This window comes from Ahaetulla prasina, chromosome 2 (assembly GCF_028640845.1).
Source record: "Ahaetulla prasina isolate Xishuangbanna chromosome 2, ASM2864084v1, whole genome shotgun sequence".
Classification (NCBI taxonomy): domain Eukaryota; kingdom Metazoa; phylum Chordata; class Lepidosauria; order Squamata; family Colubridae; genus Ahaetulla; species Ahaetulla prasina.
Window position 1 is genome coordinate 80,954,727 of NC_080540.1, and position 12,349 is coordinate 80,967,075.

Consider the following 12,349-nt stretch of genomic DNA (forward strand, 5'->3'; position numbering starts at 1 on the left):
TTCTATTGTTTTTAGCTCCTCTGCACCATTTAACTTTACATTAAACTTTATAGCAGACAGTTAGCTATTAACTACCATTAATGGGACGCGGTGGCTCAGGGGATAAGACATTGAGCTTGTCGATCGAAAAGGTCGGCAGCTCAGCGGTTCGAATCCCTAGTGCTGCCATGTAACGGGGTGAGCTCCCGTTACTTGTCCCAGCATTTGCCAACCTAGCAGTTTCGAAAGCCGTAAAAATGCAAGTAGAAAAAATAGGGACCACCTTTAGCGGGAAAGTAACAGTGTTCCGTGTGCCTTTGGCATTGAGTCATGCCGGCCATATGACCACGGAGATGTCTTCGGACAGCGCTGGCTCTTCGGCTTTGAAACGGAGATGAGCACCGCCCCCTAGAGTCGGCAATGACTAGCATGTATGTGCGAGGGGAACCTTTACCTTTACCTTACCATTAATGCCTGCTTGAGTAACATCTCGTTTCAAGAGCTTTTTCTGTCTCTGTATAACCAGAGTTTTTGGAAAGGTGAATAGTCAGTGCAGCTCTTCATATTTGAAGCTGTGCTTTCTGGAGCTATTTTAGATTTGTTTTAGTCCTGAAACGACTTGATTTTATTGTAGGTGAGTTTGGCCTATGCCTATGAAACAAAAGATGCTCTCTGCTTGGTCCTGACTCTCATGAATGGTGGAGACCTGAAGTTCCACATCTACCACATGGGAGAAGCAGGATTTGAAGAGCCACGGGCTGTTTTCTACGCGGCTGAAATCTGCTGTGGCTTGGCAGATCTCCACCGAGAGAGGATAGTTTACAGGTGAGAATGCACTTACCTTCTGGGCACAGCTGGAACTCAGCTGTGGATCATCTCAGAAATACTTTGAGTGCTGTTACTGTAAAATTAACACTTATTGTTCAGAACCTGGGCAGACGCATTTCCTCCCGAAGGAAGTGAAAATACGAAACCTAAGGAAACTAGTCCTGCCTGACCAATATTCCCTTTACCCAAGATAGAGAGAAATACGTTGTATGAACATCTTGATTGATGTTATTCTTATAAATCCATGTTCCTCTCCAGGGACTTGAAGCCAGAGAATATTCTACTGGATGACCATGGTGAGTAAATGTTTTTCACAGACCAATTGATCCCCTCCATGGTTAAGTTGATGCTACTCACCTTTTATAGAAAGTGAGGGAAATCTGTAAACAAGGCATTCTCACCACTCCTTTTTCCCCTAACAAGGTCACATCCGCATTTCTGACCTGGGACTAGCTGTTCACGTTCCAGAAGAACAGACAATAAAAGGTCGGGTTGGAACTGTTGGCTACATGGGTGAGTATCCAAGAAGGGCTCTGGAGTGTCGACTGGAAACTGGAAATTATGAAGCCCATCAGAGGAAGGGCAGTATATTTTGTCAGAACTTAACAGGGCAAAACAGGTGAATGTCATACTAAAGGGCATCTGGGCTTAAGTTTGACTAACTAGTAGAAAGTGATCGTGTATACTCGATCTGCAGGGCAGAATAAGGAAATGCATTTGTCGCTTCATTTGCTTCTATTTTGACAATAACTTTGCTTGATCCAAATATTTCTCCTTCAGGGTTACCTTTGGACTCTCAGTATTGTTTGTTTTGTGGAGCCAACAGAAATATTACAGTACTGGTAAAACAAATAAATCCCCAATGTTTCTGCAGATCTATAGGCAGACCTGTTGAAAAAGCTGAGGCAACTCCGTCGGAAGGTGTTTTCAGGTTGCCCAGAAATAAACTTTCATTTCAAATTTTTGACTCTGGAGCATTTTTAAATATTCAGCTTCAGGATTGTGTACAAATGTAGCAGCATTCCTTCCTGACACATTAGTGCCCAAACCCAGATGCACTAAATTAGAGTAACTCAAACAAGCAGAATTCCATTTGCTGTCAACTAGTTTTTGCACATTCTATGTCCCAAATCATCCAGGGGTTGCAGACTAGAAACACAATTGTAGTTGGAAGAAAATATTCACACAGTTCAAATTGGCTTGCATTCATTTTCTGAATATTTTAGTAGATATCCCTGAGAGATTGATTACCTTTTACCGCTTAGATGGAGGAGTAGAACTCAACCGTTTTGTGACAATGCTGTGCAAACAGCGTAGAAATGTTGGAGCCTGTAATTTACAATAGGATACAGAAAGAGATGGCTTCCTCTTGCATTTTGTGTTACATGTCTGAATCCCAAATAAGGGGAAATAAAAAATGCATTCTTTGCTTCTTTCAGCTGCTTTCTGATTCTTCCTTTCAAGTATTCATCCTACACCATCACCCCCCCACAGTACTCTAAATATGAAGCTGGGAAAACACAGTACTTTTGGCCAGAGTGCATTGGATTCATTAATCCTACAAAGCTGTCTTATATTGAACTGGATTGCTGATGTATTAAATGTGGTGTTCTGTATGTTGACCAGCAATGGCTCTTCAAAATGTAGGCTTTTGTAGCCCTATATCTGTGATGGCGAACCTATGGCACATGTGCCAGAGGTGGCATGCAGAGCCCTCTCTGTGGGCATGCGCGCCATCGCCAGCTGTTGTTCTAGCATCTGGCACGTGCATGTGCGCCAGCCAGCTGATCTCATGTGCTGGAGCACCAGAAGCCCGAACATCAGGTGACCAGGTTGTCTTCAGGTTTCTGGGGATCCAGCACACATGAAGAACAGCTGGCCAGCGTGCACATGCACATGCGCACTGGTGAGCTGGTCTTTGAGTTTCCGGGGCTCTGGCGAACCCGTGCATCCACGCGCGTTCCAGTTTGAACCATCGGTATCGAAAAGGTTCACCATCACTGGCCTAGCAGTGATGGCAAATCTTTTAGACACTGAGTGCCCAAACTATGCATGCGTACACGCTAACTGAAAGGTGCACACGTGCATGCACGGGCATGCATGAACGTGCGCATACACGGGCATGTGTGGGGCATGCATGAATGTACACATACATGGGCATGCATGGCGCATACATGGACTGCGCATGTGCAGGCATGCACACGGGCATGTGCTCAGGCGCAGCAGAGGCCTGAAGACCAGCTGGCTGGTGGGAGGCAGGGCATCCCAACACCAGCAGCGCGGCAAGACGTAAGATCTTTTTCTTTTGTGAGCTTCTGTTTCGTCGTTTGCAGGGAAACAGAAGCTCACGAAAGAAACGCCACGGAGATCTGACCTGGGGCGACGGCACGCATGCCACCTCTGGCACACGTGCCATAGGTTCGCCATCATAGGCCTAGAGTCCCTACATTGTCACAAACAGACTAAGACCAACCCTTTTTGAATTCCGTTAGCCCTTAACTAGCACCAAAATAATGCCATCTGTTGAGTAGATTCCCATGCATAGGCATGAGCAATAAATCAGTTTAATGTGTGGCCCTGGTGTTTTGTGCCTGACATTTCCCTAAGATCAGATCCCATATAAGTAAAGGTTGTGTCAAGATCTGGTTCCAATGGTTCTTTTTGCAGCTCCTGAAGTTGTGAAGAATGAACGGTACACATTCAGCCCAGATTGGTGGGCTTTCGGATGCCTGCTCTATGAGATGATTGAGGGCCAGTCTCCATTCCAGCAGCGCAGGAAGAAGATCAAGCGTGAAGAAGTGGAACGTCTAGTGAAGGAAGTCCAGGAAGAGTATTCCGAGAAGTTCTCACCTGCCTCCCGCTCCCTGTGTTCCATGGTACGTGTGCTGCCTCTTTGACCATCAGGCACAATTAGAATTTGCAGCATAAATCCTTTCCTTTTCAAAGGGACTGGTACTTCCCTTTGGACTATAATATAATTAAAACTGAATTTACTGTTTTGGCTTACTCCAGAATGGGTTCAGCCAAAACAGAAAGCAAAGTTTTTTACTATATATGTTAAATTATGTTTTTGAAAAAACAGGAACAAAAGTACTTTTGATGTAGTTTGGTAGCCAGTTAAGTGCAAGAATTTCAGTTCATCATCAGTGATCAGTGCCTTGGTTTTTCCACATACTGAATCATGGATTATTGGTTAATAGATTCTAAACCATTAGAAATGGTTTACACATCACAGAGGCTATTTATCACTTTCATAAGTGGAAGCAAAACAAACCATATTATATATCTGCAAACCTGTATTTAGACCAGTATGGAGCACAGTTGTGCGCTGCAATTGTGCTGTACATCTCGACGTATCTATATACCAGCTAAGCCTACCTGACATCTACCTGTCAGAAAGCAGTTAAATCATACTTCAAATCCTTTGTATCCTTGTATAAACTTGTATAGATATTATTCTGAAACTTTCCTTTGTTTAGAAAGCAACTTGATTTCCCAGTTTACGAACCAGTAAATAAATAGCCATTGTTTCGAGTATCCTTTCTGCACATTTTTGACTAACAAGAGAAAGAAGGATATTAGAGAGCATAAGGAGAGCAAAAAACAGGCCTTCCCCACCCCCATCCAGCTCTCCGGAGGTAGGAAACAGCCTGTTTCCCTATTGCAGGTAGGCCCAGACAGCCTAAAAATCAGTGCCAGAGCTGAGCTCGCGTGCCCACCAATATGGCTACGCGTGCCATACGTTCGCCATCACAGTTATAGATGGTGAAATCAATTTCCCACTGTGGGTCTCAGTTTCCCTCACTAGCATGTACATCTGCCTCAAATCAGAGGAAAAATGCTTACGTATCAGAAATCTACATGTCCCTCACCGTGATAGTTTAATACCACCTTGTGATATTAAATTAATAAGCCCTTTCTGACCCAGATTCATTAGCTATCCCAAGAAGACATATAAGTGATCTTAATTTTGTCTCTTAATTGTAACTGCCGTGTATGAGGAAGACTGGAAAGGCTATTAGCTATCAAATAGTGAGGCATAAATGTTAGAAAAGAATAAATCTATAAGCTAGTTCTTACTTAGTGACTGCCTCATTCCATTCACTAAAACTTATGACAGAGATGAAAAGTAATTTTGCTAGCAATCCTCATATTTACGACACAGGCCTGTAAAGCAAAGAAAAGCCGAAGTAAGTTCGTAAGTGCAGTTGCCATTTTATTTAGCAATTGCTTCATCTAACAACCAAGTCACCCATCCCAGTTATGGCTGCTAAATAAGGACTACTTGTATACTTCTGTTATGATCCATGAAGAGGCCTAAAAGACTACAGAAATAAAGCAGGCAAAAGACTCACTTTTACCATCTGAAGATAATACTCCAGCTATGTTGCCCTAGACAGACAGTGTTTGGTCACCATGATTCATACATTAGGGAAGGAGGTCTCCTTGGGACTGGTCTGAAGGCTATAACTAAAGCAGAATGAAATGGTTGGGTTCCTCATTGGGGTTTATATGTATGCGCCCCTGATTGCCAATGAGCCAGATTCAAGGGGCTAAAATTCTAAATAGGTTAGCTAATACAGCGTCTCCTAATACATTAACCTTCAGACATTGCTCTGTCCTGTGATTTGCAAATTAGCAGTTGGTGTCATTGCCAAGATGGCCTCTCCAACAAAGGTTCTTGTCATGTATAGTCACTTCTCCTCTTGATAAGTCAAAATCAGAGACATTCCTGCATTTTAGGTATATTTTGGTTGGCCTTCTTTAATTTCCCCCATCTGCTTTTGTGTCTTGTATTTTTTACTCGGTTGTTTTAAGATTTTTTTTTAAAGTTACATTTTATTTTGTGTTGTAGCATATTTGTGTAGTTGTTTTAAATCATGTTGGGGTTTTTTTTTTAAAGGTTTATAAACATTTAGTAAATTACTATATGGTGTGCCATTTTTTAAGTTTTATGGTAAATAAATGGTTAAGGACGTAAAAGAAAAAGTGCAGTTTGAGGCCGATTTCTAATCAGCCAAAAATATAAAATGAGTTTTTGGATTAGCAAAAACCAGGACAAAAAAACAGTCTACAGAGAACACTTCAAGTTTTATGTCAGTATCCACCCCCCCCCAAAAAAAACCAGTTTTAACAGTTTAAATGTGGGTTAAATTTATTCCCCTTTTAATGGAAGTTGCATAACCCTATAGAGGCAGCTTGTGTTTGATCTTCCTGTGCTGCATTTTAGCTCTTGTGCAAAGACCCCTTGGAACGGCTGGGGTGTGGAGGGTCCGGTGCTCAAGAGGTGAAAGACCACCCTCTGTTTAAACATCTGAATTTCAAGCGACTGGAAGCTGGGATGCTGGACCCACCTTTTAAACCTGATGTGAGTTGAAAATGCATGTATGGTGCAGCCACGTTTTATGCTCTTATAATATTGTTTACTATTTTAAATGGAAGAAAATAACCCTTCTATGCGTTATTTTTTCTGTATCCCTTCTAGCCCCAAGCTATTTATTGCAAAGATGTCCTGGATATTGAGCAGTTTTCCACAGTCAAAGGGGTAGAGTTAGAACCAACAGACCATGATTTCTATCATAAATTTGCAACAGGAAGTGTCCCTATTCCCTGGCAAAATGAGGTAGGTTTTCTTCTGGGAAATGATGCGTCTGAAAGGAGAATTTAAAAATGGGTTATCTGCTTTTGCCACAAAAACTGGTACTGGTAGCTGATTTTGGATGCGGGAGGCTCTGAGAAACAAGTGGGTAGCCATAGCAGAACTATAGTAAGTTCTGAAATTTTTATCATTATTATTTTGTAGATGATAGATACAGAATGTTTCAAGGAGCTAAATGTATTTGGTCCAGATGGCATCCTACCTCCTGATCTGGACTGGAAAGGGCAGCAGCCTCCCCTGCCCAAAAAGGGTCTGCTCCAGCGTCTCTTCAGCCGACAGGTAATTCATCTGACAGATGAGAGTGCAATTGCCTGAGGTGGAGATTTCATTTGTTTGGTATGGTCCCTTTCAGCTCTTCCCATTAGGTGTTTTCTATAGCAGGGGTCTCCAACCTTGGTCACTTTAAGACTTGTGGACTTCAACTCCCAGAATTCTGGGAGTTGAAGTCCACAAGCCTTAAAGTGGCCAAGGTTGGAGACCCCTGTTCTATAGCTCTTCATCTTAGCTTTCACAGCACATCCTGTATTGAAGCATCTCTAGGACATAGTTAATTTACAACAGAGGAGAATATTTGTAGCTCAGGGTTGAAATGAGGGGTCCTTGGTGCTCTCTGAGCTTGGTTGTTTTCTTGCAGATGTTTCATTACCCAAATGAAATAGATTTAGAATCAGTTGCATCTTTTAAGGAAGACCATTTCACAGTTTAGTGGGCAGCAGAAGAAAACTCTTTGACAAGTATCTAATAAACAATATTTGCAAATTATGTCATCTCAGGGCATCTTCTGTTTATACTGATACTCAAATAAATTTACAAAGAAGCAGGGCGCTCTTCAGTCATTTCATAAGTTTTTAAGAGTACTTTAAAGATGAATTACCTTGAACGGAGGACAGAAAACATTGAGCAATTATACAGATTTTTCAATATTTATATAATAGAGTGCTTATTATTAATATTAAGTAGCGGTCAAAAGCCTACATGCAACCTTTTATATAAGTTTCTGGATGCTTTTCACATGTTGCTGTAAAGAGCATAAATCTTCATGCCAAATTATACCAACCCAGTAAAGGTCACAGCTGGAACATTTAAATGTAATTGTGCAAATACTTCTTGCCAAAGTTACGAGTTTGCTCTTTTGGAGGGTTGCAACCTCTTTCAAAACAAGTACTCTCTGAACCAGACTTCCTCTTTCGCAGCAGAACTGGACTTACAAACTTGTTCCTTCTTATCGAGCCCAAGCAGGATTGAAGGATGTGAGCTATTTCCTTCGTACTGGTAGTTGCCCAAGTGTGATAGAGCTAAAGGCCATCAGCATATGGGTGATATCTCATTCCAGAATTCCAAGCAATCTCTTCCACATAGTTTCATGTATAAAACTATCCGTTGAATAAGGTGGGCCACATCACAATCCTACACAAGATGATCATGGGAGAAAAGCTTTGTTTATTGTCTCCTGCAACCTTTCATAATCTTCTTCATTTCCCATGACATTAATCTTTTTAGCTTATTTAATTAGCAAGGAAGGGCAATGTTAGATAAACATGTGGTAGCTTTAACTGCTGTAGATTCCCTGTTCACCTCCTTAAGCTGTTCCCTGTTCACCTCCTTAAGCTCAAAGGATTCCAAGAAAGCAGATAAGTAGTTGCCAGCTAATATAGTAAGTTATATTAATTTGACCCATTATTAGTTCAATTTAGTAATGGAGTCTCAGTCAGGGTGAACATATTTTCATCTACCAGGAATGATCTAATTCTGCCGTATTAGGAATGATAGGAATAAGCCATTTTCATCTTCCATACAAGCAAGCTTTGAGATTCTCTAAACGAGGCAGGACATTTCCTAAGCACCTTCAAGTGGCCATTTTGAGCCATTTGCTGTTTAGGGGAAAGTTGATATTAGTAACATGTCCAGAACAAACCATTATGATATCAGACCATTAAAAAAAGAGAAATCAAAAGGCTTTTGATAGCACCTTTTTAAGCTAACCAATTTTATTAAAAGGTATAAACTTTTGTCAGCTATAGCTTACTTTGTATAACTCTTCTTCCTTCTGAGTATCATTTCCATCCATCAGACTACCAGATGAAGTGGAGTTCTATTGAATTACATATTCATTGGGACAAGTTGCTGATGGACATGAAATTCTGGGTTATTCCTAAATAGACTTGGACGTTTTATAGCCCCCGGGGCCACATCCGGTCCTTTGACTGTCCTTGCCGGCCCCCATGAAATCAATCAGAAATTAGAAATCAAATGTAAATAAGTGTATGCCATTCACACAATACAACTGCATTGTTTTTATTTTGAAGGCGGTTGTTTTGTTTTTTTTCAATGTACATATGTGTGTGTTTGCATACCTATGTACCTTCACAGTCCTATTGGTTTGGCCCTCCACCACAGTCTCAGTTTCTCTTGTGGCCCCTTGGGAAAATTAATTGCCCACCCCTGCTCCTAACTGAGCAAACTTGATGAATTTGTTAAATTACCAGGACAAAGTAATCTGGGTTGGTCCAGCATGAACCTCCAAAGTTGTTCCAAGTTGCTTTAAAATTTGAAACAATTGGGCAGCAGGTACTCATAAGGGATATCATTGTCACCTCATGTATCAAAATTAGCAGACTGTTGAATGGTTCATTTGACTATATAGACATTTAGCATTCCACAACATTCCTGTTACTCCTCCCAGCCTTGCTTGGTATTGGTCAGATCTCTGGGATATGTATTAGGTTTCTTTGCATCGTCAAAAATCAACTTTTGAGTGAGCAATGTCTTCCCAGTAACTGATCAGGAGCCTCAATGCAGTAAGGCTACCAGAGCTGAATTAAAAAATCTGGACTGCAACTAGCTGGCTGCTAATAGGAATTCTTGATGGAGGTTTTCTGATCATCCAGAGTTTTGCATCTCAAATGCAGTAATTCTGTGTTAAGGTCATGTGTACCACTTTGCAGTTATCTCAGTTTCCTTCCTGAAGTAGCAGTCTGTATGGAGGAATAAGTTTTAAAGCCTACCATCTGTTCTTTGCAGTGATGATAACCACTTGGGAAGTCATTTCCATGAAGGTCCATTTAATGTAAACATTCCATTTGCTCCTGAATATGGGGGATGTGCTCACAACCAAAAATGCTTTTAAAGCTCTTCCGGGGACAGCAGCAAAGAAGCAGGGAGGCCCCTTTTCAAGGAACAAGCCTCCTGGGCCAGCAGCATCACATTTGTAGCCCCGTCTTCAAAGGATGATGAGTCTGAGGCTGCTGAAGAAACGAGAAGCAACACTGAGTCTTCTAAAACAGGGGTCTCCAACCTTTGCAACTTTAAGCCTGGAGGACTTCAACTTTCAGAATTCTGGGAGTTGAAGTCCTCCAGGCTTAAAGTTGCCAAGGTTGGAGACCCCTGTTCTGAAAGGCCTGCTGTCCATACTGGGGCCAGAATTTCTGCATCCCGTGGGGAAAACTCCAAGCTGGCCGATGCAGGAGAGCTCAGAACCACTTGAAAGTCCCATTGTTTTCTCCCAAGGCTGTTCCTTCTCTTTCGCATGGCTTCATGATTTAAAAATAGAGCATTTTCCACAGCGCCCATAGCTCCCATGTAGTTTAAGAACAATGCTGTGTCCTTTCTTTTAATTATTTATTTTACGTTGCATAGATATAGTAAACAAGGGCACTTTTGAATTGGCCTCTGTGTTCTGTGGGAACTTGCTGCTTTCCAGTAAAACTCCAGTAGCCTCCTCTAGTGGCTCTGTTTGATGGCGGAGCAGGGATCCCTGGTTGGGCCTTTCACAGCCTGTTCATTTTTTTCAGAGGTGAGGAACCTCTTCTCTCCCAATTCTTCCAGATTCCACTGCAGCAGTGGTGGGTTTCAAAATTTTTTACTACCGGTTCGGTGGGCATGGCTTAGTGGGCGTGGTGTGGTGGGCGTGGCAGGGGAAGGATACTATAAAATCCCCATTCCCTCCCCAATCCAGGGGAAGGTTACTGCAAAATCCCCATTTCCTCCAGATCAGCTGGGACTTGCGAGGCAAAGAATAGAGGGGGGCGGGGCCAGTCAGAATTTTTACTACCGGTTCTCCGAACTACTCAAAATTTCCACTATTGGTTCTCCAGAACTGGTCAGAACCTGCTGAAACCCAACTCTGCACTGCAGGCATGACAAGACAAGGGAAAGGAACGTGGACTCCTAGCCCTTTCAGTTCCTTCCTGCCCCCTCCCCGCCCAACCAGAAATGCTGCTTCTCTGCATTAATAATCCCTTGAGTCACTATTTCTACTTCCTGCAAAACACCAAGATTGCTTTATCTCGATCATTTGGTATGGAGTTTTGAAATACCTCAGTTTATTATGGCTTCTGTATCTGTAGTCCCATTGCTTGGAAATGAAAGGGTTTTTCTTTTTTTTTTTCAACTCGTACCAAAAGTCCTGGGGAGATTTCTGAGATCTTGCTAATATTTTGGATACTTGAAACTTTCTGAATTTAAATTCCTGTGTTAATTGCCTTAGTTAGTCCAATGGAATAAGTGGTCCATAGTTCCATATTGCATATCTTCCAGCTGTAATTTTACTGAACTGAGTTACATTTTGATCTTTGGACTGGGTTCACTAATACACAGTTATATTTGCTTTGTTCGTGGCCACTAATGGCATTTATGCTCTCCATAATCCATAATAAGTAAGTGTTAATGGTCCATGGGAAATGCAAAGAGTGGCCAGAAATAAATGTAATGGAAGGTCCAAATAATTTTGGCTTCAGGAGAATAGTCCTGTACTTTGAAAGCAGTACTTTTGGCAGCCTTGTTTTAGGTGGGGCTGGGCCAAAAAGTATATTTCTGAGTAATGGAGTTTCTCTGTGGGGAATGGGAATAAAACCCTGCGGCTCCCTGCTTGTTGAATAAGTGGACTCACTCTGTGCTTGCTGTGCACTCTCCCTTTTCCCTTTCACTCCCTCCCTTCATTTTCCAGGACTGTTGCGGGAACTGCAGTGAAAGTGAAGAGGAACCAACTCGCTTATGAGCTGACTCAGAAAAGAAGGCACTTGCTTACAGTCGAAGACATGCCACCACCAGCATGTGTGCAGCTCGTTGTTTCAGGATGGCAGCAGATTCCCAAACCAGAAGGGAAGTGTTCGAAGACCGGGCAGAAAAGGAACCTCTGCAGAAACCTTCAGTGTACTGCTAGGGAGCTGTCTGTCTTGCTACCACTCTTCCATGATGAGAGAGTGATGGTGGCAGGAGTGAATATGGAATATCCCAGGGCTGGCCCTGACCCCAGTTTTTGACCTGCTCATCTGCTGGTGTTCATTTGTTTGTTTGTTTGTTTTTTTTAAAAAATATTTATATTACTATAAATGTGAATGTATGTATAAAACATATGTACATTCTTAATGGTTGGAAAAAGGGTCCTTCTGTATTTCTCTCTGCACTTCCCTCTCTAGCCCATCATCACTGCTTCATCTTACTGATGAGCCTGCACCAGCCTTCCGCTGGACAGGATGATTTGAAGATGCTAAGGTGTAAAATGAGAGAGCTGCCATGGCTGTTATATCTGATCTGCAAGGACAACCGTCTCTGCACATGTCTTCTTCTCTCTTAACCAAACCCTCTCCCCCACCCATCCCTATTGTAAGCTGTTGACTTGGTTGGTATGTTATCCCAAGGCACTATAGAAATGATGGTTTTAAATTTCCCTTTGAATTTGCAAATACGTCGATCATTTAGGCAGCAATCATTGATTTTTCTTGGATGACAATCTCTGAATTTGATCTTGGGAACTTGGCTTAATGAGAATAACAAATTCTAGAATATCAAGAATAGTTCCATCGCTAGTGAAATGACACCAGTTTCTAGCTTTATTTCTGTTGTGGAACTCCAATAGGGTTTGATAATAACCGAATAGTGTGT

At 42.0% G+C, this 12,349-nt stretch overlaps 1 protein-coding gene across 2 annotated transcripts in view; it reads left to right on the forward strand.

Annotated features, from left to right (window-relative positions):
- Nucleotides 1-11,770, forward strand: part of GRK6 (G protein-coupled receptor kinase 6) — a 43,236-nt gene extending 31,466 nt beyond the window's left edge. For both annotated transcript variants that reach the window (XM_058169402.1, XM_058169401.1), the window contains exons 9-16: nt 614-804; nt 1,066-1,103; nt 1,231-1,320; nt 3,475-3,683; nt 6,038-6,175; nt 6,293-6,430; nt 6,611-6,745; nt 11,412-11,770. In XM_058169402.1, coding sequence (XP_058025385.1) covers nt 614-804; nt 1,066-1,103; nt 1,231-1,320; nt 3,475-3,683; nt 6,038-6,175; nt 6,293-6,430; nt 6,611-6,745; nt 11,412-11,462 — 990 coding nt within the window. In that variant the 3' untranslated portion in view covers nt 11,463-11,770. The remainder of the gene's footprint in view (nt 1-613; nt 805-1,065; nt 1,104-1,230; nt 1,321-3,474; nt 3,684-6,037; nt 6,176-6,292; nt 6,431-6,610; nt 6,746-11,411) is intronic.
- The last annotated feature ends 579 nt before the right edge of the window (nt 11,771-12,349 follow it).